The 27,715-nt window shown below is 35.7% G+C and overlaps 1 protein-coding gene across 2 annotated transcripts in view; it reads right to left on the bottom strand.

Annotated features, from left to right (window-relative positions):
• The window catches only part of adamtsl1 (ADAMTS like 1), a 184,509-nt gene that overhangs the window by 118,749 nt on the left and 38,045 nt on the right, over positions 1-27,715 (bottom strand). For both annotated transcript variants that reach the window (XM_012953036.3, XM_012953030.3), the window contains exons 3-4: positions 16,650-16,695; positions 13,199-13,435 (exon numbers count right to left, since the gene is read on the bottom strand). In XM_012953036.3, the coding sequence (XP_012808490.1) occupies positions 13,199-13,435; positions 16,650-16,695 (283 nt within the window). The remainder of the gene's footprint in view (positions 1-13,198; positions 13,436-16,649; positions 16,696-27,715) is intronic.

Below are 27,715 nucleotides of genomic sequence, written 5' to 3'. Positions count from 1 at the left end.
TATCACCATTATTTTTATTAGAGCAATTTGTTTAATGTGCTACAAGCATGTTCAGTCAGATTAATGGCAGCCTTTTGAACCAGAAAAAAAACAATTTACAAAGATTTGTTGCCCTTTGATTTAATTTTTCTCTATTTTTATATACAGGTACGATTTAACAAAAAATGGATAGCAAAATAAAAAAAACTGTATGTTTAAACAAATATATTTGTTTCATAATAGTTCATTTGTTTACTACATTCCCCTATAATGCAATAAACACATTTAACATAATAGAGTGGTACAGAAACAATGAGGTGGCACCCTAACAGCAATTGTGGGTTGCTATGTCTGGAGCACTGTGTTACTACTGCTAAGGGCTTCAAGAGGTGGTGCATAGACATTCCATGGGCTGAACATCTTGTCATTGCCAACTCTGTGTTTTACTTCTAAGGAGTAAAGAAGAGTATGTGCCCCTACTATCCAATTATAGCTAATAAATACAAAGGCTTTGTAGACTTGCTTTGTGTTTTGTTACACTGTGAAAAATAGTTTCGGAGGATTTGGTACAGCTGGGTGCAAATCTGATCGTGGCATAAAATATTCTGATTTGTAAATAAATAACGTTGATAGATATGAGGAGCTCAATAGCTGGATAAGGGGAATCCACTGAGTAGTGTACAGTGGTACAGGGTGCCTGTGCGAATACCCATTGCAGAGAACAAAAGTTCTTTGTTCTATAACGCCAGCAATATGAACGGATTAAGATGGCCATACAAGTTACAATTATGATCTTTCCTGTGGCCTATGGTTGTTTGTACCCTCCACTAACATTCAGGGCTGAACCGTTTGTCTTTACCCCTATGCTTATCCTACCACAAGTGACTTGTTGTCCTAAGCATCACTTCGATTTTCCAAAGACATGCCATGTTTCCTCCTGCAGGCAACTCCTCAGGACTTTGGAAAACTGAAGCGGTGCCGATGGAAAGGTTAAAAAAAAATCCACATTGATCTTACTGAATGAACTTTATATGTAACATTATTTGATCAAAATAGTAAAATCTTGTAAGTATTGGCAAGCACTTCTGTATTTCATTGTTTCACAAATAAGTTGCACTATCATTAAAATCTAGTTTTCTGAAAACAAATGAGAGTGTAACAGCTAATCCTGTGTGGCTGAATGAATATTGTTCTTTGGCAGTATGAAGTCTATCATAGCTCAGTCTCTACAACTAGATGTTTTCATTGCTGAACACCTGGCAAACCATGTTACATTTTTAGAGTCTTCTGTGTTTTCAAAATATGCAGGCTGAGTGAGCCTCTACTTCTAATTTACATGTGCTGCTTACAATAAAAAGGTAAAAGAAGGAAATCACAATTGTTGCCTAGCTCTACATTACGTTCCAACACTTAGTGGGCTTAAATACAAGCATTCCACTCCACTTCACTTGCAGTGTATTCTTAACTTATGTGAACTGAATAAAAATGAGCCTCAATTATAATCAGAGTTTCCTGAACAGATGTCTGGCTAAGGAACTCATTTACGAATTAGATGCTGTCCAAAACATTGCCGGGGCCAGTAGACCTCCTCGGGCCTACAGGCCATGGTTTGACCCTGAATTTATCAAATAAAATCAATTGAAGACAAGAGGCCACCCACATACAATTATCACTTCTCATACCAGAACATTTGCATGAAAATATAATTATCATACAGCACTTTTTTTTAAGATGCACAACATTTCACAATGCATTGATCTAACCTTCCACCAAAACTGTGTCTGTGGCATTTACATTTTTCAGTATTATCTTGAGACAGATTAGATCATTTTGGAAATTTTTAGGGGGAAAATTCTATTTCCATCCCAGGATTCCTTTTGGTTTACAAATGACTGCACTGAAATAACAAATTGTTGTAAATGCATCCAAGAATTGCAAAAAAAAATGGAATAAAATATAAGTATGAAAATGTAAAGTATCTTACCTAAAGTATATTAACTAAAATATTCTAATATTTCTCTATTAAATGTTCTATCAATCACAAATGCACAATTGTGGATTAAAGTATAGTGGCAGATGTAGTCATGCATAATGCAACATTTGGCAAACAAGGATTAAGAAACTCTGTTAATCTGTTAAATGGCATAAAGCCATTGTCATGTTAATTTATAAGCATAAGGTCTTGTCCTTTATTTATATAGCACTGCCATATAACACAGAACTTTACAATTCTTTTACATAGGTACCTGGCACAGTGGAGCTTGCAATCTAATTTACCTACCAGAAGCACAGAGCCATGTCAATGGGCAGTATGTTTTAGAGTGTAGAAGCAGATATCAGACAAATCCACACAAAAATGGGGACAATGTAGAAACTCAATGTAAAAAGTTCCCTAGTGGGGGGTCAAACCCAAGACCCCAGTATAGCAAGACCATAAATGAAGCATCACAAACAAACAAAATCCACCATTTTATGACTTGGTTGAAAAATACATTTATAAAAGAAAAATAGCATTGATCAAGAGCTGAAATCAAATAGAGATATGGTGCTACAGGGCTGAGCACATAAAAGTGAATCTGCTTTCCTGTGCCTGTGTACAAAAGACAGGCAGAGTAAAGTGGACAATCTGCTATGTGTGCCCTTGCCTTTACTCTACCAGCAGTAAACTGGTCAAAGCTAATTGCTGATTGGTTGCTTTAGTTTTGGTATGTTACTCTTATATTTAAGAATCTATTAATATCATCAGATACACAATTACTGTATATGAGCAGACACATACAGATAGCAGGCAAATATAAATTATACCTTATAATAATGACTCTTAATATGTACTGTCATTTATTGAATCTTTTAAAGGAGTGGCTCACCTTTAAGTTAACTTTTAGTATGTTGTTGAAAGGCCAATTCTAAGCAACTTTTCAATTAGTCTTCGTTATTTGTTTTTCATAGTTTCTGAATTATTTGCCTTCTTCATTTAACTCTTTGCAGTTTTTAAATGGGGGTCACTGAGCCCTGAGCCAAAAAACTACTGTTTTGTGAAGCTACAATTGAAATATTATTGTTACTTCATATTACTTATTTTTCTATTCAGGTCCTCTTCATTTATCAGTCAGTTTATCAGACTACACCCAGGTTTGAATCCTAGCAACCAAACAGCTGCTAAACTCCAAGCTGCAGAGCCGCTTACGCTTAACAAAAACTGAAATAATCAAAAAACTACAAATAAAAAAAAATGAAGACCAATTGTAGATTGTCTCAACATTACTCTCTACATTATACTAAAAGTTAGCTCAAAGGTGACAACTCCCTTAAGGAGATGCGTTGACCTAAACCATACCAAGTAAATTCACCTCACAACAAAACCATGTCAACAAAACTCTTCCCAGTAAGAAACAAACACTTTATTATATAGGTTTCTTCTGACTTGTTGAGAATAGGACTTGTCTGACAACATGACTCCTTCTAGGGCTCAGTAGAACAATAATTATGACATCTTTCAATCTGATATCCATGCCAACATCACCACAGACAATGTACCTCATATAAAATCAGCAAGTGGAGCAGCTCTGTCTCTGTATCAAAATTGCGCCAACAGTGACGTGTCCCTCAATGACAATGACATTACATTTACATACAGTAGCAAAAAAGATTTGACAGCTGCCCAGTTTAACATTTTTACATGACCCTAAGCATTTTAATGAATAAATGCACCTGTGTGGAAACACCTGCTTTTAATATTCTTTGGATCCCTCATTTTCTCGTGTTTCCTTTATTTTGGTTTGCTATAGTTTCCCAGTAATTATAATGAGTCCCATACCGATACAAAGTGTGCAACAGGAATGGTTTGATAGGATCATTCATTTCAGCTGAAGCGCATGATTACTAGGGTTAACAGAAGACTCAAGTCCTTACATGACCTAAGGCGCTAAAGACAGGATATGCACTTTTTAGTCTGTATCTCCACACCAACTTTCTTGAGTCATAAGATCCAAACATGTTTGGTTTTGTGTAAAACAGCAGAATAGTGTTTGCAGTATTATGTGCATTCAATTACCACAGAAACCTCAAACATAACTGTTTACAAGACAATCTTGTGTTTGTTTTATGTCACATTCCTTATATTGTGGTTTTTGCTTTTCATTTTGGTTATAATTTAAAAGTCAACTACAAAATTTAGTTTTGCTTGTTAAGCACTAAGAAGTACCATGAGGTTTATACAGTATGCCAGACAATGATACTGCTAACTACTCCGTGATAGCTGCAAAAGTATGGGAATTCTTCAAATAAGGCCATTTGTCCTACGTACTGGAAATGCTCTGCAGCTTCAGTACTACTACTAAAAAACAGCATTTGCTATCCTTATAAAGCCCTCTTTATTTTAATGAGTGTTTACAAATTTCTGACAATGGAATGAAACCAAGTTTTTAGATCTAAACATTTAGATTGCCAGGCATTCTTTAAAAAGGAAATAATATAATATATCTTAAGAAGCCCAAAGACAGGTGATATCATGTACAGGTCTTGGAACCTGTTATTGAGAATTCTCGGGACCTGTGGTTTTCTGGATAAACAATTTTTCTGTAATTTGGATCAACATAAGTTTACAAAAATCATATAAACATTAAATAAACCCAACACGATTGTTTTGCTTCTAATTAAGACTAATTTTATCTTAGTTTGGATCAAGAACAAGATGCTGTTTTATTATTACAGTGAAAAGTGAAATCATTCTTAAAAACTGGAATTATTTGATTAAAGGAGAAGGAAAGGCAAAGTCACTTGGGGGTGCCAAAATGTTAGGCACCCCCAAGTGACTTCAATAGCCTACCTTTTACCCCGGGCTGGTGCCCCTGTTCAGAGAGAACAGCACCAGCACGGGGTACCTGCAGCACTTCCTCCTTCCTGTATCGCTCGTACACGCATGCGCAGTAGAGTGAAAAGCCGAACTTTAACAGAGATTGTTGGCTTTTCACTCTACTGCGCATGCGCGTATTGTGTTAGTCGCAGCGAAACGAAGCCAGAAGGAGGAAGCGCATCACTCCAGGTACCCCGGGCTGGTGCTGTTTTCTCCTAACAGGGGCACCAGCCTGGGGTACGAGGTAAGCGATTAAAGTCACTTGGGGGTGCTTAACATTTTAGCATCCCCAAATGACTTAGCCTTTCCTTCTCCTTTAAGATTGAGTCTATGGGAGATAGCATAAATTAGTGCTCTTCGGAAAATGGGGTTCTGTATAAGGGATCCTTTAGTGTTCTGGCCCGGATGCCCATCACCTCATGCCCCGGGCTCTATTCAAAATGTAAAATCAAACACTGGATCCAGACTGCTAGTTTAAATCTTCATGCTTTGTTAGACTTCCATTACAAATACACAAAACATAGCCATAGCAAAGTGTTTGGACACGAAAAGTGCTAAGGGAAAACTATACCCCCAAACAATGTAGGTCTCTATAAAAACAAATATTCATAAAAAAATATACTTTTTTTGTAGTATGTGCTATTTAGGTACTCCTAAATAGAAAATTACTATTTTAAGAATCATGGGCCACCTTTTGGGATCATAGGATTTACAATGCACACAAAAAAGCCAAGGCACACATACATGCTAGGCCTCATCAGCCAATTAATGAACAGAGTTCTATCTTTTGCTCCCACACTACTTCCTGTTACAGTTAGAGCTACGTTATTTCTGGTCATGTGATCTCTGAGGGAGCACACAGACCATCACAAAATGGTGGATTAAGGGAAAGTATGAAAAAGGGCAATATTTACTATTATAGTTATATATTTCAGTTTGCCGAGATTCTTTAATAGGTCGGTTAAGTATACATTCTGGGGGTATAATTTCCTTTACGGCTATGTTTTGTGTATTTTTAATGGCAGTTTAATAATGGATGACATTTAAAACTTAGAGGATACTCAATACACGCATCATAGAAATACAAGTTCTGCCAGGGGCCGTTCACAAGGTTTGGTGGATATTGGGAAAATGCACAGAAGCAGGTATCCTGTAAGTGCAATTTAACATCATTTCTTACAGTTTCTTCCTATAGATTCTTAATTAAAAGACATTTCTCCAAGTGAACAAAAAATATGTCACCAGAATCATTTTTTGTTCTATACTTGCCACTGAATTTCAGATTCATATAGAGGCCAAATGTTGCACATTTTTCTTAACTGAAGGTATAACAGATTTCCTCAAAAACAGAAAAGAACATAACAATAAAAACATAAATAATCTTGTGGTAAATTGCCCATAAATATAACAAGGCTTCAAAAAGATTTTGGTTAAACAACCAAGATCTTTTTGAAGACTTTTTTTTATTTATGGGTAATTTAACTTTTTGAATAGTTTAAAACAATTTTAGATCATTGTATTAATGTATTAGGAAACCAAATTATCTTATGCTATTAACATAACTAGTAAATTCGCCAAAAACATTGACATTTTTCCAAAATGCATTGGAAACAAGGGGTAGCTGAAATTACATTGCAGGTAGGGTATTTCTCGCTCTGCAATCACATATACATCGCCCTACCTTGTTAGTGAAGCTTCTTTTCACTATGCTACAACTGTTCTCCATATAAATATAAAGGCTTCATTGTTACCAATTACTTCCAAACATGACATCTTAACAGCTCCTTAGTTAGGGGGATGACTAGAATGGCTCTGATCCCACTTGGTGATTTGGAAGGCAAAGGGTGTATTACAATGATGCCTGCGTTTTTTATGTTTTTTTTTTTTCCAGCACAACAGACCAGGGCATTTTCTCCAACAAAACAGAATGCCTGGCAAAATTTAAGCATGAATTCACAAAGATTTTCACCACTGCCAAATCTGAAAATTTCTATACTGGAAAAAAATTTAACTCATGTCTAACCATAAGCAAAAGTTTGAGTAAGAACATAAAAACTTTATAGCTAATATTACTTGTATATTTTCTGATGAACTTTTTATATTACATATCCAGTAATAGAGACAGTCATTTAATGTTGATGTATTATAACAACACATGCATTGAAGAATGGTTGCTCCTTGAATGGTTGTCAACCTTGAATGATATGACATTATGCATATGGCAACCCTAAACCATACAGAGGTTCAAAACAAAACAAGTATAATTGCATATGAGAACATTTCTACATAAATCATTTATGTGACAACAATCTGCTTTAATTGATTTGCTCTGATATATGTTGAATTTATTATTCTACAGTGGTTTAACCGAGATGTAAAATTCATTTATTTTGGCTAATAAGCATGCTTCCCGAATGCTAACAGAAGAAGCATGTTATCATAACCAAGAAAAAAAGTATTAACTGAGTAATTAAGCAGGGTGGTATCTGTTAAAGCGTTTTTTGGTTTTATTTATTTTTGCTAATTTGCTTATGAGACTTTACATTTATACTTGCTTGCAATTAAATACTTCAGATTTTATTGAAACAGATTAGAATATCTGTATTCTATGTTGATGTAATTTAACTTCAATTCTGTATTTTAAAGCAATACACCTATATGCCCATTCTTTGCCATGTTATAAAACGGTATAACACATTGGGGTACATTTACAAAGGCATGAACGATCCGAGCGTATTTTCGCCTAATTTTTCATGCGTCCACGCGATTTTGTCATGCGCTGCACGACTTTTCGCACGCCGCACGACTTTTTCATATGTTTACACGAAAAAATCGGACAGGTTTTACTGCTGTTTACAATTGTACGGTACGAAAAAGATTTTTTCGTAAGCATTTTTGTGATATTTGTGATCTGCAGAAATTTTCGTTTCCAATCTGAATTTTTCCCATTCGGGATTCGAACTCGTGATTTGATAAATCTGCCCCATTGTGTACATACATACAAGCCTAGCTGGAGTTGCACGCATTTGTCTTGTGGGAAGAGCATATACACACTAGCACAAGTGTTTTATGTCCATATGGCAGGGAACTCTGTATGTTTTTCCAGGATGATTAGTTTAATAATTAGGGTTTATCTATGGGCCACTTCTTTAGGAATAATAGAGAAAAAGGCAGTCCAAACACATTTAACTCCATGTTCATCTTAGTCACCTCCTTACTTTTTATACCACAAACACCCTGCATCATAACCCATCAATATATTTACATGTGGATGTACTCATGTGTTGATAACCTGAAACTATAAGGGTTATGTGCAAATTGGGGTTGGTGAAAAGGTGTAGCTTTTGCTCCACACTTGCCTTTGTTGGTGAAATCAAATTTGTGCATGACCCCCTTTAATTCTTTGAGTTGTGTTGGGAATGGCTAAATCAAGAAAAACTGATTTGATTGATGCATCAATTTAACATTCACTGCATTTAAAAAATCCATGATGAACCCATCAAGCACAATGACAAAGTTGGTGTGTGATGAAGATCTAAATATTAACCAGAGACAATGTGTTAGTAGTCAAATTGATATATTTCCTTACCATTTGGTAGGTGCACCCAAACAAACATCACAATAAACACAAGACTTTTGTGATAGCTGTACCACGATATACAGAACTTCATTGCAGCTTCAAAAAAAGTTGTCATAAAAGAAGTTACTGCTTTTTATTTTGCTTGTATTTTCTAGATGCACACATTGCCATGGATGGAAGAGAAACATGTTCAGAGCTGTTGCTTATTTGTAAATTATATTGTATACATTGTATATTGTATATATTGCATTGTATACTACTGGAGGCAACCGCCATAATTTACATTTTAATCTGTATTTAGTAGCACTAGCTGTTCTTCATGTTTAATAAAAAATCCAGACACAAGTAAATGAGGTCTGTAGTCCACACACTGTCTGGAGATATTAATATCCATAAGACAGTTTTATAAATGGACTGCAAATAATGGCTGTTGCTTCCTTATTCTACTGCAAGGTGACACTTGACATGCTGCCAAAGAAGCTTCACTTGATCAGTCATTCACAAGTTAAGTTAACCAAAGAAGCTTCAGTTGAGGAGGAGAGGAGACGGAGATCCCAAAGACCCAGCATGGAGCATGTTTTGTTTTTAATATTCACTCTCTCCCACTACGTCTCTTTGTTTAACCTGGCTCCTGCACTCACTCGCAACTCGCCTTGAAGAGGAAGAAGGAGGAAAAAGGAAAACACATTACCGATCCAACCGAAGCTCAAGGGGCCACTGCGGAAAGTGGTGGCGTAAGAGGTATAAGCCCCATTGGATTTAAAATAAGCAAAGGACAATGTTTGAGTATATTTCATACCCATAGCTCATGCAATAAAACTTTGATTAGACCAGAAGAATTTTTTTTTCCTATAGAAAAGGGCCAGTGGTATTGGCTCAACACACAGAAATGATGCCAAAGGAAATGGAGCAGGAAGAAAAACAAACAACAATTCAGGGGCTTATTTCCATATTAAACAGTGGTTCAGAGCTCCAGGGAATCTCATTTCACAGGAGTCAATGCCCAGATAATGTAGGAACTAGAGGGATGCTGACAGCCATACAAAATCTACAAAGGCAGGATGGCTGAAAACATTGCATTCTAAATGGCATATTTAAAACAAAATCGTGTTTAAAGTAAAACTGCAAGGATTTTGTGTCTCAAAGTTCTTTTCTTCCCTTGGTAATTAGGACTCCAACAGTGAACAAGTCCGCTATTATAATAATATTTATTGACTATCCAGTAATCTTGGTTTTCCTTGTAGTCAAGAAACATATTTGAAACATGTGTTAGGCCTACAATAACCTGAAATCTTGACAAAAGTAACTACCAGTTCTTTTAGATGTAAAGGAAAACGATATAGATACTGTGGTTCTCCTTGTACACAAAACTGACATTGTAGTTGGAATTTTAACTGTGCTGCCATGCCTAGTCTAGTACAACTTAAATCTGTGTCTATAGATTGCTACATCGATTCATTTGGAACTGAATAAAAATATAAATTCAAAGTATATATATATATATACATATATATATATATATATATATATATACACACACACTAAGAAGCTATACAAACTCCAAAATTAATCAGCATGACTGGTAATAAGTACTTTAACAAATGTTATTTTACTGATGATGATGTTGATCCCATTGGGTATAACAAAATTGCATGGTAATAAATGACATTATTCAGCTCTGAATAAAAGAAAATGCTTCTATGAGAAAAGCAGAACTTTTGTAAAGAAAGATTCATTGTCCATGTTTGAATGAAAAAAAAAAAGAAAAAAAGAAAAACATATTATTAATTTGATATTGTTGGCTTCTGAAGCGGAGTTTAGATAATTAAGTTTATATTTCAGTACCATGAAAATGCACAGTGGACTTTACTGCAAAAGCAACAACAATCAAAAAAGACAGAATTACTAGTGTAGAAAATGAATAGAAATGAACAGTGTAGGCCACATTTTTATATAATTGATCAATAGCAGATTTAGCCCAAGAGAATTGTAATCGTTCTTTTTTTGGCTTGTACATGAAAGCAACACTAAAAGCAGTCAGTCCTATTAGATAGAGGGCACAATTGTGTTTATATGACATTTTAAGCTTTTTCCTAGATAATCTCTAAGGAAAAACTTAAGTACAGAATTAAAAATAAAGTGATCCTGAAAAGGAGCAGCTTTTTGGGCTGGTGGGCAATGCTTTTCTTCTGCGTGGAGCTTTTTTTACAGATGACACAATGGTAATTTAGATATCTATTGGTTTAACTGTATTCACATTACATCAGTACATTCTGAGTGCAGATATCTGAAATTATGAACTGTAATGTAGAGTAGGCTCCCTTTCATTTTCATCTGCAGATGCACCATTTACAAATATGGCCATGTTTATCTTTACGCTATTTGGTATTTCACAATTTCTTCTGCTGCACAGAGCCCAGCACTCCCAATTAATTTCTCTCAGGAAAGTCACCTGAACTGTTTCCTTTTATTTTATCCTTTGGGGACATTAGCATTTCTCCCCCAGAAGAGATGCCTTACCTTTATGCATTCAGTGAATGCTGAGTGTGTGTTCTAGGCTGTAAAAGATGAAAGAAATCTGCAGTGCTAAATAAGGAACCTAGAGAAACAATTTCTCCTAAGGGCTCTGGCACACGGGGAGATTAGTCGCCCGCGACAAATCTTCCTTGTCACGGGCGACTAATCTCCCCGAACTACCATCCCATCTGCGAACATGTAAGTTGTCGGTGGGATGGTACACGCTGCACAGGCGATTTCGGCAAATCGGCGAAGTTGCCTTGCGAGGCATTTTCAGCGATTTGCCGAAATCACGCCGCCGCGTGTGCCATCCCACCGGCGACTTACATTTTCGCTGGTGGGATGGCAACTGATGGCAACTCGGGGAGATTAGTCGCCCGCGAACAGGGAGATTTGTCGCGGGCGACTAATCTCCCCGTGTGCCAGAGCCCTAAGACTTGGCAAGCTTTTAATTTTTGTGAAAAATCTGCTTGTGGAAAGGAAAACACCTTTTTTTTTTTTTTTTAAACGTCATTCTGCAGCAATCCAGAGCTATCAATTGCTGAAAAACTTAGTGAAATTAGCAACTCAATGGTTCTTTCAATCAGTTGCTTGACCATGGATGGCCAAAGGTAAGTAAATTGACCCTAAGTCACAACCAAGAGTGGGTTACATTACTATAACAAGCATACCTTTTATTTGTGAGCCTTACAATCAAAACTGTGTCCTGCGATTTAAACATGTGATATGACACAAACATGTGAACAATTTTCACATTCTTCTTATGTGGCTTATTAACGTCAAAACAGCTTCTATTTGATTGTCTGTGCCTGTCTATTAGAAGATAATGTAAAAATACCTAAGTATTGATGTAAAATATCCAAAAGTGATACTGACAGGAAAAAAACTACTTTTCAAAATCTTATTGTACATAAAAAGTTACCTATAGGTTGTGTTGATCATTTTTCACCAACAGGTTAGCTTTTGTAAGTAATTGTTATATAAAGTTCCTAAACCTGACAGTTTTACCAACCTGACGGTTTTACCAACCTGACTGTCCATTCTCAGCCTGTCAGTTATAGCTTCTAATGCTAACGGACTCCTGCTGCACAAACATGGCAGCCCCCTCATAGAGGAACATGGGGGATCAGATAGGTAATATAAAAGCATTGGGCAAAATTATAAAGCTTGTGCAAAGACAATGTTATGATATATTTAATAAACAGTTTCAATTCTGGTGTCAGTATCTCTTTAAAGACAAAAGCTGATTTAAAAGGGCTGCCATGTTTTTTCCTATAAATGTGAATACAGTGCTGCCTAGGTGTAGTATTTTTGTTCTCTCTATGATAGTTTTTATCCTCATACCTACAGTCTTTGTATTTGGCTAGATGTCCTATATTCCTAATATTTTCACAAAATGCACCTTAAAGGACATGTCAACCCCACAAATAATTTTTGCCTAATTAAAGAAAACATATTTCTAAGCAACTTTCCAATATTAATTTATTAAAAAATATCAGTGCTTTAAAAGTTATTGGTAAATGTAATTGCTAGTGCCAGGCTCCTCCAGCAAGACAGGTCTGTAAAATCTGCTGGCGTGTTAAACGCCAGAGCCACCAGGGCAGAGAATAGAAAGGACAGGCAAACACTGCTTTTAATAGCAGTTATATATACAAAAAAACCCCCAAAAATCCATGACAAATATGTAATGAATGTATAAAGCAAAGTTGCTTAGAATTAAGCTTTCTATTATTATTAGGCAAAAAAATATTTTTGGGGTTGACATGTCCTTTAAGCAGTTAAATCATCAGAGATTAAGACCTTACTTTTTCCCAGTAGGATCAGTACATTAACACAATCTTATCAGTAGTGGAACAAGTCTGCATTCATACACAGGCCATGGCAAGACAAACCCACACTGGCACTGAGCCATGGTTCTCAAACATGTAGTCTTGGACATAACATTTTACAATTTTCTTACACATAGCTTTATAAATGACCCTTTCTTTGGCTCCTCAAAATAAATAAATAATCAATCTTGCTGGCTCCTAATCTTTCCAAAATGTTATCCACCTCTGCTTTGAGCATACAATGGTCTTTGTCCTTGAAACATGTGGCGACCCCTGTTAAGAGCAAGCTAAATACAAAATCTTTGGATCCCACACCAATTTTGTTTTTACAGCCGAAAATCAAAGATCTTATTTGTTTTTTCCCACTGTATTCAAAGTGTAGTTTTTTTCTTATTGCTCAAACAAATCACAGAATAAATTAAATATTTATGCTCCTACCTGGCACACACCGCTGATGCACATATCCAGTGATTCAGTGTAACATCGGGTACCATCCAGAACCTTGGGTGCCAATTCCACAACAAGAGCTGTACCCTTTGCTTGACACTTTAAGGAGCATGGGTTCTCTGGGTCATTGTGAACTGGAAGCCACTCACGATACAGCCCCTGATACTTGACATCATTATGAGCAGAACACTGTTGAGCACGAAAATCTCCCGATTCTGCTGGACAATCCTTAAAAAGTAAAAAATCATTGTCATTGAAACTATCAACAAGGGAAAGAAATAGCTTAGTTCAAGCTACATCAAATCAGTATTCTATGCAAATCTGGTATTAAATTCAAAAATGGATGTAAGGAATACATGTTGCAGAAGATAGATATATGTTGCAAAAAAAATGTTTTTTCAACATATATCTATCTTCTGCAACATGTATCCATTTGCTTACTAGCTACATGATTTTAAACTTAATACTGTTTTCTAGCACTGCACTCCCCTACCATTTGCCTGTATATGTTAAATTTATCCTGCTCTGGTGGGTGTGGGGTTTGTTTACACTGGTTGCCATGGTTACTGTGGACGTTTTTTCGTGCCATCTTATGTGGTGGGGGTATTTACTGTGGTTGTTGGGATATAGTCTGTTGGTTTGTCCCTGAGGAAGAGCACTGCTTCATGCTCGAAACGTTGGAATCTTTTCAATAAAAACATTTTTTTCTTTTGCATCAATCCCCTGTGTGTGGCATATATATATATATATATATATATATATACCCACAAAGTTTCACTTTTGAATAAACATCCTTTGTTTGCATAAGACCTGTGAGTGCGGCTCCTTTGAACTACTATATATATATACATACATACAGATAAGATACTTATATAAAGAAGGTTTTTATTTATCAAGGCAATCCTCTGCACCAAAGTGCCAGCAAGGCGAGGAATATAAAATACAACTTTTATTAACTTTTATTTTTAACTTTTATTAACTGATCCAAACCAGTGCTAGTAGCTAAAACCTATCACACAACCAGTCTCACTCTAATGGCCAGATAGGGGTTAATGCACAGGACACCATCAAAGTCTTTGAAAAAAGATGGGCATAGGGAACATCTTGTAACCAGAACCTTACTGCAATAAAAGTCGGATCTGTGGGTCAGGAACAGGATTTTAGAACAACCCCCTTTTTTGCCATTGTCCAGTATCTGTCACAGTAACCATAACAAAATGACCACAGGGTCTCCAAAGGGGTATATTTATCATGCTGTGTAAAAAGTGGAGTGAAATATTACCAGTAATGTTGCTTATAGCAGCCAATCAGATGCTTTGCTTTGGTTTTCTAACCGTTGACATCTAATTGCTGATTGGTTGCCCTGGGCAACATCACTGGTAATGCTTCAGTCCACTTTTTACACAGCATGATAAATATACCCCTTATGGGTATATTTATCATGCTGTGTAAAGAGTGGAGTAAAAATTTAAAGCAAAGCATCTGATTGGCCGCTATAAACAACATCACCGGTGATGTTTTACTCCACTTTTTACACAGTGTGATAAATTTACCCCTAAGTCTTCACTTTTATCAACACAAGATGGTCTCGCTGTTTTGTGGGTATTACTGTATCAGAGACACAATTATGTGCCAAAAAGGTACTTATTAAATGGTAGTACCTAAGAAAGGATATGGCAAAAGTAGACAGTAGTTTAGGCAGATAACAACAGAGCATGAGAAAATGGAAGCATCCTTCAGGAGTAAAAGAAATCAACGAAAACAATAAAAAATATACATTATAGGCTTGGGTGTCATCTTTAATACAATTCACTTATCTATCTTCGTGTGCTTCTGTGAAATATATTAATGGATAAAATGTTGTTGGTTCTGACAATGAGTCATTGCTCCTCAGAATGTGCAGTGTCTTTGGCGCCTGGAGACCCCCCAGGCTCTCAGCATTTCTCCCCATGAACACAGGTGGATTAATGAGTGAATGATTCATTATGACACATGGACCCATGGTAATGACATTCAGCTGTGTATGTGTGAGTACATCCTGAAAACCTGCACTCTTTGGGGATTCCAGAGGACTGGAGTTGGGGAAATATGCGCTAAAAATACTGTGAATGGAGCTTATTTAGCCACTTAGAGGGAATACAACACTAACAATTTGCACCTTAAGCAAACTCATAAAGTTTCACTGTCCATATAAAAATATTTACTCTTTAAAGCAAAGGAAACATACAAATGGAACCATTTCACACTGAGGCAGAATGACTTTTACTGGATTGGATCTGTCAACCTCACTTCTATGTGTTATAAACAGTGTAGGGTTTACCAAGGGACCTGAGATCAGTTTGCTGTTCATTCCTGAAATATGCTATCAGATGCATTTTAAATAAATTCATTCTTGGTATTTTTACAAAAGATAACATCTTTGGAAAGTGGCATGGGGCAGATGTCATGCAGTAAATACATGAAAGAAATTGAAAAAAAAAAATCACTTTAACGTGAGGTATGTTTGCGTGGCAGAAGTAGAGGGAATTTACCAAAATCAATTACATTTTCCCAACTTTTATGTCATATTAGTGACTTTTATTTTCTGTATATATTGTTAAATTTAAGAGAGTGTGGGGAATAAAGGAGCGGTTTTAGGATATTATTATGATTGGAATATCTGTAATATTTATTTTGCTAAAAATACATATATTTGCTTGTATAAAACTGAACTGGAAGGTTACAGAATTTTCTATGCCAGGGCTAACATTGTTAAAATGTCTCTATATATCATTTTCTTGTTTTATTTTGTTTGATTAATTATGTTTTCTTCGGCAATTCTGAGTGTTCGTCATCAGTCTTTATCATAAAAGTTTTTGTAAATAGACATTTATGTAAAAGTTGTGGTTTTTGAGACACTGTGGTTCTCCTATGCAAAGGGTCTGTTTCCAAACTTTTCTAATGAACTCCACTCAGAATAGTGTGACCCTCTACATCATTCTCTGCTGTAAGGGTAAAGTTGGTTTTATAAGGTCAGTAGTTTTCCTGGCAAACTTCATACAGTGCTCAACCTTCTGGTATTCAACTTTACAAATATTAACATATGCATTAATATAATGACCATTACAAGTATAATGGGGTTATGTAATAAAAGGCACTAGGTTTGCCCAGAAGCAGTAACCCATAGCAACAAATCAGCATGTAGCATTTACTGGTCACCTGTTTAAAAGTGAACTAGCGGTAAACTGGTTGCTATAGGATACTGCTCCTAAGCAAATGCCTTTCCTTACTTACAGGGGTGAGAATCTAAGGCATATTTAATTTCTGTCGATACATTTATCAGCTGTTGGTGGGAATTGATAGCATATCGAACATGGGACGAGATTTGCATTAATAAGTGACCAAGAATTTTGTTAACAATACAAAAACTTGTACTGTATTTTAAGTGGAAAAAGAAACTTACCACATTACTGCATGTTCTGTACCTAATATTGCGACCTTCACAGCTTCTGAACAAAGAAAAAAAAATATTTTTGAGAACGGTATTATATTTTTATGGCTATTAAGTTACATACTAAAAACTACACAATAGCATTATGGATAAAAATACAATTTAAGCACAATATTTAATGAATACAACACATTTACACACACCCTTACACAAATGAAAGAAGAACAGAAACTAGAAGTGAAACCAAAAGATGTATTACACTCCATGTCTCTTGTGGACACCAATAATACTACTTTTGTTTTAAACTACCAGTGTTGATGCCTATAAATGTGTACTGATAAGGCTAAAGGTTTGTGGGGTGGAGTAAATCAAATATGTTGTGTTATTATTATTAGTGCAGGACAATATTTTTTGTATATATGGGCCTTGTTGTCACTGTGCATTTTTATAATGCAGTAGCACTCCCTCTATTTATGGTTATTTGTTGCTAAAATAGCTGCCAGTGGCACATAAATTATTATTAAGAAGTATGTATAAACTTATAGATAAGCTTCCATGCTTAAACTGGCATACACAACAGATACTTTCATCTGCCAATGCAGGCCCACTAGGAGAACACTGTACCTGCAGTCAGCTGGTGTACAGTTTTTAAAAATACATTTTCTATTGATATCATATTTACTTTTCAAGTACCAATACTTTTGGATAAAGAAAATCAAACAAAAACACAAAACCTAAAGGTTCTTGCTTTTCCTTTATATACCTTGTAAAATAAGAAGAAAAAGCCTTTCTGTATCATGACACAGCCTAACTGTATCATGACAATACATGTAACAATGTGTCTATATACTGTGCAGCTGGGTGATGCTTGTCTAGTTAAAAAGAAACACAATGCAGCATTCTTATTTTCCCATACAATGCCCCAGGTGTAGTACATGCATAACTACATTGCAAGTCACAGAAAAATAAAAAGCTACCATTTTATCTAAAGATAAGGCTTGAGACACACACCCAAAGCTCTGAGCCAAAGCCTCTTTAAGCTGCAAGTTCAGTTACAGGATAACAGAGAAGAACTTGGGAAATGAATTTGTGCTGCTCTACAGGGAGCAACACAAGTGCAAATGTGAAGTTTGGCACACCTTCCTTCTATTTCTTCTTCTAGTGTGACATGTATTTTCTCTCCACAGCACCTTAAGCACAAGAGCTTTATCTCAACTGATTCTGAAATCTCCTAAGTCAACTCTTCAAGTTTAAGAATTACCTTGCCAAAAATAACAAAAGCAGCCTACATGAAATCTATCAAAGTGGATCTTCTGACAAGGATACATGAACTGCCGGATAAGAGAGCAAATTCCCCACACTGCTGGAATTCTGGTTACAAGCCACAGTGCAAGTATACTGTATACTAGACTAACATTAGATTAGGGTATTCAGAAGCGCTATACAAAGAAATAAACATGCTTTTAATAGGTATAGGAAACAGTGTTACATTTTTTAAATTATTATTTTGCAACAATTGATTAACTTAAGTGTGAAAACTGGATTAGGTGCAGGGATTCATTAGGTGCTGAGTCTATTTAAGAGCTCTTGGAATTTGCAAGAAAATGCTTTTATTTTAGAAATACGCATTGGATCCCAAAGGCTAAATTTATTTTCTGGTTGCAGGGGAATTCAGGATAAGCCCTCTCTGACCTTTACAATTACTGTTTTGTCCTGTAGTGTAACCCTACCCTCTAATGATGCAAAACTATATTTTATTTTAGTGCTTTTCAACTGTTTTGATATTGGACCATTTATTAAATATACTTTATATGTGGAACCTTTATTATAATAAAATCAATGACCCAATGCAGATCTCTTGGGGCCATATAAAGTCCCTCGGAGGGTCCCATCTCACATGTAGGTCTTAGGCTGCACAGCCTTGTCCTATATGATGGCAACCTATGTATTATATGCACTGGACCCTGACTGCATTGATAAATCATTCTTTAGTTCCCCGACTCTAAACCTGCATGAGCAGACTTCAGAGGGTAGCAAGACTAGGGAATATCAGAGCAGATTAGAGCTCACTACAGAAAAATTCACCCACTTTTGATTTATTCCTATAGGATTATTAGAAGCATATTTATCAAATGGTAAATTCTAACTTTCATCCATTGATAAATACTCTTTTACGAATCCCACAGGAATAAATAGAAAGTGGATGAGTTTTTTCTGTGGTGAGCTCTAATTTTACACTTTGATATATCTGCCCCAAAGGGAAGTACACAGATATTCTTACTGCAGTTTGTTGATGGAAAACTAAGACTTAACACTCCAGTTTTTTAAAAAAATGTTATTATGATTTTTTAGCATTGGGCAAAGGCTGCAGAACATTGTAAAAACAGTTTCTGCTCCTGTGGGTCTAAGCCCTAAGATCACTGAAGCATAGTAAAAAGTAATTTAGGTTAAAAGAAGACACATGTCCATATATACAGTATAATCTGCCTATCTGCTAGTTGATCCAGAGGAAGGCAAAAAAAATCCTTTTGTAGCCTCTCTAATTTGCTTCAAAGAGGGAAGTTTTTTTCATGATCACTCGTCAGACACTGGTAACTAATTGGGGTAAAGGTTGCAGGAGGAAGTAAGTGCTTAGGTTCCAAATAATAAGAATAGTACAAGCATCACTTTACAAACAAAAATCCCTGAAAATCAGATATATGACTATGCTAGAAATTATTAAAAATACCAGTATATTGCTAAATGTTTACAGATAATTAGATGCAGGAAAAGGTGATGTACCGTGTTAGCCAGTCAAAAATGTTTACAGGGTAACCCTTTTGAAATAAAAAATAACAAAAGTGGTATAAAGGTGATACCTTTATTGGCTAACTAAGATAATCATAGCAAGCTTTCAGAACATTTTAGTTGCTTTTTTGGCTTGGAAAAGGAACTAAAATGTTCTGAAAGCTTGCTATGATTACCTTAGTTACCCAATAAAGGTTTCACCTTTATACCACTTTTGTTATTTTTTATTTCAAAAGGGTTACCCTGTAAACAGATAATTAGATAATCACCCAAACCAGTGGTAAAGCAAACCAGTACAACCTTCCAACCATTGTTGTAAATAAAGACCTTATATATGTATTTTTATTTTGTGTAATTTTAAGCATGTTTACTTGACAAAAGAAATGTATGGGTATTACCTTTTGAAAAAAATGCCAGTGGCCTTTCCTAAAAAATACATCATGTCAAAAAAGTGTCCATCTTTAGGTTTGTACCTGTTTTTGCAAAAATGCTTATAACCCCACTTATAAGTGGTTCACATAAAAACAAGTGTTGCATGCAAATATATGTTACACTCCTGGGTAACAACAGCCAACCTATACCATATATAACATTGGACTGGGGTATCCAGAGCCTACTAAAAAATCTTAGACCACTAGCCCACTTTTTAAACAATTCTTCCTCCACTGCTGACTCACCTTCTTTAATCACTTTACAAACACTCAAACATCATTTTCTCTGCTTTCGTCTCATAAAAATGGGAAATGTTCATGGTATAGGCATACATGGCCATACAGTTGCCTGAAACCTAAGCACACTAGGAAATGGTACTGGTACTCTGGTGGGCCAGTGACATTGAACTCAACTTGATTCATTTTTCCTCACCAATTACATATGGTGCTACCAGCAAAACTGAAGACAAGAATTAAACTAGTATCACATAAATCACCAGGAGGCATAACAAAGATCAGAAGATCAGAAGTACATTTTTGTTGTTCATAACATAATACACATCAAAATATAGGCCACCATTACATCAGTGATCTTCTAGAATGTATACATACTTGTAACACCACAGTTTTGTAATAAAAATGAGGAGAATTATCTTTCATTGAATAGGAATGCAAGATGAGATGAAATAATACAAGGTTTCTGGTGAAAGACTTCTATGTATTCTAGTTATGTTCCCCACCACAAAAACAACCTTTAGCAACAAAGTCTCCTTTTGTGACACAAGCATACCTTTACTGAATATTTTGGTGCCAGCCTGGAATGTTGCTGTCTGCTTTTTGAATTAGGAAAAAAGAATATTTAGGAAAGCTATGAATATTTATTGAAACTCTGCAGCCTGTATTTTACTATTACAGAAACAGCTAGTCCAAGATGGGAATATTACTTCTGTAGTTATTACTTCTTAGTTATGACTGTACAGAAATAACTAAAATCCAGCATGATAACTGTTCTTTATTGGTTTCTTCATGGGGTAAATAAAAACCTTTATAATAACTAATTCAGTTTTTTAAAAAATATTTATGATATTTTTGCTATTCTATACATTTTGAAAACATACGTGTGTGTATATATATATATATATATATATATATATATATGCGTGTATGTGTATGCAATGTAAATCACTCCTCATTAAATGCTAGCCTTAAAGCTTGTGAATGCCACTGTTAAAACTCTGATGCTCATATTTGTATCCAGGAAGCATAGAATGCATTATTCATGGTGCTGGAAACTATCTTTTTTTCTCCCAAAGAAAAAAAGGGCCAACAGAATTCTGCAAAATGTGACTGCTTTCTACTCTCTACAATTTTATATATATATATATATATATATATATATATATATATATATATATATATATATATATAAATCCTTGATAAAGATCCAAAACATTGGATGCAGCATGAAGAAATAAAGTTAAAAGCACACTGTAGCACAAAATTGGAGTGCTGGTTAATTTTTTGATTATACATAAACCAGTTGACCGTGCACCCAAAGAATTTAGCAAGACTGAGTGCAGACTCTTCTTCATTACATATATATATATATAATATATATATATATATATATATATATATATATATATGTATATATATATATATATATATATATATATATACTGTAGTTGCACTCTCATTGCAGGATGAATTTCCTGGGTACAAATTGCAAGAAAACAAGTACAAAAGAAAAAAGGCAATGCACTCACAGGACTTAAAAAGTGACCAAAATATAGTTTAATTAAAGTACAGTACTACCGTGTGCATTTCCTCTTTTCTTCTGTATATATATATATATATATATATATATGTATTCAATGAAATTAACCAAGGGTGTGAAAATGAATGAATACAATACAAGGCAAAAACGCACCTGCTGAATCCAAGGCATCTGCCCAGCATTTATGCATACCATGGAATCACCATTTGTTCTCTGAGTCTGGCGAAAACAATCCTTAGAGCCTACAGTTACTCCTACAGGGGACATTTACAGCTTTTTTTGTTGGACCAAGCCTTACAAATAACATTACCATATGTGGCTACCTGTTAGAATACTCAGATGTTACTTGCCAAGCATCTCACCCTCAGATATATTAATGCAAATGTATTTGTAAAACGTAGGAACTTCATTCTATTTCAACCCCCGTACTTTATGTGAACTACACAAATGGAATGACAAAAAAGGCAAATAAAATGTGGGAAGCAAGAAAAGGTAAGGAGAACACTAATGGATTCCCAAAGAAATATTCTGCACAGAGGGCCATAAAGATCCCCCAGTTTAATAGATCGATTTCCAGCCAACTGGATGCTTATGCGCATGGCAAGGTTCCCTAGCAGTAATGTACAAACAGCTGCACAAGAGCTGTCCTGCAAATGACTGCTATATTTGTGTCAGAGCTTTTTCTTCTACCTTGGCCAGAATAACTCCCACACACACACATTCACCAATAAATCTTTTAAGTATTTTAAGATATGATTTGGCAGGATGACATTCATTTTTACACTTTTCAACCATACACGCCCTCAGCTTCACCCTGTACTGAAGTTAATGTAGGATTTCCTCTAGGAAACAAACGATGGTGGATTTTGACCTTTGAGCTTGCTCACTAAAACATCTGCAGACAGGGATTTCCCATTTACTCCAATGCTTTTTTATTAACATCCCTTTGCCATGCTCCTTTTAATGGTACGTTTCATTTTGTTCTTTGCGAGTCCTTGAAATACAGAGTAACCTCTTAGCTTTTACACTTTTTCCCTCCTGTAAAAAAACGGAGTTCCTGCTTCTATCCATAAAACACAGAGATCGAAGTGCTGCAGGTTTCCTTCCTCCGTTTTGTTAGGCTTGGTAAATCATTTTAGAGCTAACATTGCTGTAGATCACTGCGGAATTCTGGTTACTGCAGACTATTTGACTTCCATGCTATAAAAGTCTATAGGACTTAAGGACACACAATAATTACATCATTGTGTGAGTACAGTAATTTTAATGTCAGCTACCATACGAGTTATGTTTCCAACACTAGCCTGCAGAAATTACAGTAGGAAAACGAGACCTAGGGGTTTCATATGTCTGTCTGCTTTATGGCTTCTAGCCTATATCTGTCCAGTTCGTTAGATTCATATTCTATTCAACATTGTTGAATGGTAAATTGGACTTTTACTGTTGGTAAAATGTTGACTGTGGGAATAAACCATTACCCTATAGCCGGATACACTCAACATAAGCAGTTCGTAATGCCAAAACACTTATCGTATAACTCAATTTACAATTCCTTTGCTTGTCAAAAATTGTGATAAGATATTTTTAAATTTAATATTTTTAAGAAATATTTATAAAAATATATTAAGCATGTTTTATAGCTGGTGGAAACTACTGACACTTGAAACTATTAACACTTGAATTTGCATTACTTGAAATAATACATGCACTGTATGGACTTGGTATAGAGACAGGTCTATATATGAATTTTCTTAAACCACAATGGGGGCATTTTTGGTGTCAATGACATGCCCAGGGTCACTAAACAGGTTGCAGAAGAGACAAGATATTCTGGAAAGGAACTGCAAATATTTAAGATCACATTAAAGGGCAGAGTCCCATGTGTAATAAAAGACACTACATTTGCCCAGGAGCAGTAACCCATAGCAACCAATAAGATGTTTGATTTTATATAGGTGACCAGTAAATTATATTTGATGATTGGTTGCTCCTGAGCAAACTTAGTGCCTTTTGTTACATAACCCCAAAAGAGTTGACTCTACCCATGCCTAAGATTAAACAGATCCGCAAAAAGAACTCAAATTTTCTTTGCATTCCTTTCAGAGCCATGTACCAAATGGCTAATATCCAAGTTGCTAACTTATATTAGTAAACATGTCTCGAAACACAATACTTAACAATCCATCAGAGGAACTGCAGTATGATCTTAAAGATATATAACCTTGGTCCATGACATGAGATGACATAATAGTGAGTTAATAGTGAGTAAGATTTCTTTAAGGGCCCCTCGAATGCAACCTTTCAGTTGCTACATTCATTTATAAATAGAATTGCTGCAGAACCAATCACTGCTGCTACACAACAGCTTTGTATCTATTTTCTGCCCTGAACTGTAAGGCAACTAAACTTCTTACTTGACATTGCTAGAAGCAGGACAACATGCAGATGTTTTGTTGTAAGCGCCCATAATTACAGCACTAACATCATTAAAACATAAAACTTTGGGTAAAAAACATACAAATATAAACTGTCTAGTCCTTAGCGTCTATGCTCTAAAAACTCTGGTCTCAAAAAAACCAAACAAGTTTAAAGCTATCTACAGTACCCTTCATAGTCATAAACATGTAGAAATGCTAAATTACAGTGGTGTGAAAAACTATTTGCCCCCTTCCTGATTTCTTATTCTTTTGCATGTTTGTCACACTTAAATGTTTCTGCTCATCAAAAACCGTTAACTATTAGTCAAAGATAACATAATTGAACACAAAATGCAGTTTTTAAATGAAGGTTTACGTTATTAAGGGAGAAAAAAAACTCCAAATCTACATGCCCTGTGTGAAAAAGTGATTGCCCCCCCTTGTTAAAAAATAACTTAACTGTGGTTTATCAAACCTGAGTTCAGTTTCTGTAGTCACCCCCAGGCCTGATTACTGCCACACCTGTTTCAATCAAGAAATCACTTAAATAGGAGTTACCTGACACAGAGAAGTAGACCAAAAGCACCTCAAAAGCTAGACATCATGCCAAGATCCAAAGAAATTCAGGAACAAATGAGAACAAAAGTAATTGAGATCTATCAGTCTGGTAAAGGTTATAAAGCCATTTCTAAAGCTTTGGGACTCCAGCGAACCACAGTGAGAGCCATTATCCACAAATGGCAAAAACATGGAACAGTGGTGAACCTTCCCAGGAGTGGCCGGCCGACCAAAATTACCCCAAGAGTGCAGAGACAACTCATCCGAGAGGCCACAAAAGACCCCAGGACAACATCTAAAGAACTGCAGGCCTCACTTTCCTCAATTAAGGTCAGTGTTCACGACTCCACCATAAGAAAGAGACTGGGCAAAAACGGCCTGCATGGCAGATTTCCAAGGCGCAAACCACTTTTAAGCAAAAAGAACATTATGGCTTGTCTCAATTTTGCTAAAAAACATCTCAATGATTGCCAAGACTTTTGGGAAAATACCTTGTGGACCGACGAGACAAAAGTTGAACTTTTTGGAAGGTGCGTGTCCCGTTACATCTGGCGTAAAAGTAACACAGCATTTCAGAAAAAGAACATCATACCAACAGTAAAATATGGTGGTGGTAGTGTGATGGTCTGGGGTTGTTTTGCTGCTTCAGGACCTGGAAGGCTTGCTGTGATAGATGGAACCATGAATTCTACTGTCTACCAAAAAATCCTGAAGGAGAACGTCCGGCCATCTGTTCGTCAACTCAAGCTGAAGCGATCTTGGGTGCTGCAGCAGGACAATGACCCAAAACACACCAGCAAATCCACCTCTGAATGGCTGAAGAAAAACAAAATGAAGACTTTGGAGTGGCCTAGTCAAAGTCCTGACCTAAATCCTATTGAGATGTTGTGGCATGACCTTAAAAAGGCAGTTCATGCTAGAAAACCCTCAAATAAAGCTGAATTAGAACAATTCTGCAAAGATGAGTGGGCCAAAATTCCTCCAGAGCGCTGTAAAAGACTCGTTGCAAGTTATCGCAAACGCTTGATTGCAGTTATTGCTGCTAAGGGTGGCCCAACCAGTTATTAGGTTCAGGGGGCAATTACTTTTTCACACAGGGCCATGTAGGTTTGGATTTTTTTTCTCCCTAAATAATAATAACCCTCATTTAAAAACTGCATTTTGTGTTTACTTGTGTTATCTTTGACTAATAGTTAAATGTGTTTGATGATCAGAAACATTTTGTGTGACAAACATGCAAAAGAATAAGAAATCAGGAAGGGGGCAAATAGTTTTTCACACCACTGTATATCTGACATGCCATACAGTGAGAGTTAGATGATATCATAGATAACAAGCATCCTTCCCTTTCCACACACCTCACTTATTTGGCTAAAGCAGTACCTTAAAGTGACCAAATGGTGATCAGTAACTCAAAGAAAATATTACATTCTTGAAATCTTATACAAAATAAAATCTAATTTATTCAAAAGACTCTTTTCTGAATAAACCAAAAAGTCTTAACATGTGTCAATTGTGTCTTAACAAGTGTCAATTCACAGCAAAATGCTGTACCACTGTAAAAATAAAACTACATATAAAGAAACAAACTTAACAAAAGCAGAGTATTATTACCTCCCCCATAGAGTATGATGTGTATTTAGAACCTTTATGTTATAGTACATTATAGTGCAGTATCTCCTAGACAAAACATCAAATTTAGATGCATCTAACCACTGGATTTTGTTCAAAACTGCCAACAAAGCAAAATGGCCCATTCTGTTCCAAAACATGTGTCAACATGTGTCTTAACAAGTGTCAATTCACAGCAAAATGCTGTACCACTGTAAATAAAACTACATATAAAGAAACAAACTTAACAAAAGCAGAGTATTATTACCTCCCCCATAGAGTATGATGTGTATTTAGAACCTTTATGTTATAGTACATTATAGTGCAGTATCTCCTAGACAAAACATCTAATTTAGATGCATCTAACCACTGGATTTTGTTCAAAACTGCCAACAAAGCAAAATGGCCCATTCTGTTCCAAAACATTACATGTCAACTGTGGAATGTCAACAGAAGCTTAAGATCTTCCACAGAACTTTGGGAATCTCCCCCACAGAATCTTCTCATTGACTGCTGATGTGCTCAGATTAACATCTTCACTTAACCACAACACAACAAGAGGCAAATCCAGGCTGCCCAAATAAAAGAGTCAAAAGCCTGTGTAAGACTCAAAGTACATCAGTTCTGCAGATTAAACCTATTCCCTGTTTTTTGTAGCCACAAAAGCTTAGCACTTTAGAAAAAGAACACGTCTGCATTTCCAAGGGAAACAATTCCTGACAGTTCAAGAAATGTGATACTAATCAGAGAACTGGCAGATAAGGCCTGGAAGCTAACTCATTTTCATATTCCATTCATACCTTAGAGGTGTTTAGGATTAAGAGCATCCTTTAGACCCTGTAGCTTTTATTACTCTTTTTCCACATTGTAAAAAATGTTTTTCTCATTTTTCCCAAGAAATGATTCCTCAAAATGTATAATACAACCTTTCTTTCTTTCTTTCTTTCTCATTAAATATTTTTTTAACCAGTCATTTTATTTAAAAATGACTCTTTTCAGATCAGTAATGGAAAAGGTCTGTGAAGGGACCTGAATAAAAAGATGTTGATTGGTTCTTTTCTTTTCACTCCATAGACCACCAATACAGAAGCAGAAGATATTTCCAGGCAAGAATTTGGAGATTGGGTGCTCAGCTTCTTTCTATGATGACCTAATGTCCCCTGAGAAATTCCACTTGCTGTGTTCCCAAGAGAATGCCACAGCTGACACTCACTCATCTGGCTACAGCACTACTTCAATCACTGTGGGCCCCTGAAGAATATTTAAGAGACTTTTTTCTGGTAAGACTTAGACTAAAAAGTCTTTCTGGTTAAGTTTAAGCAGTCCTATGCTTTTACGGACCAATGCCCCACCCCTTGCATTGTTGCTAACAATAAGCTTCCTGTATACAAAGTGCAAATGTAGAAGGTAGTTTTGACCAACATCTCTTTTAAGTGAATTTCCAAAATGAAACATAATTTAGAACTTCTCTTTAGATTAAGCTTCTCATTATATTAC

Source organism: Xenopus tropicalis, chromosome 1 (assembly GCF_000004195.4).
Source record: "Xenopus tropicalis strain Nigerian chromosome 1, UCB_Xtro_10.0, whole genome shotgun sequence".
Lineage (NCBI taxonomy): Eukaryota > Metazoa > Chordata > Amphibia > Anura > Pipidae > Xenopus > Xenopus tropicalis.
This window is presented reverse-complemented; position numbering and strand designations above follow the sequence as displayed.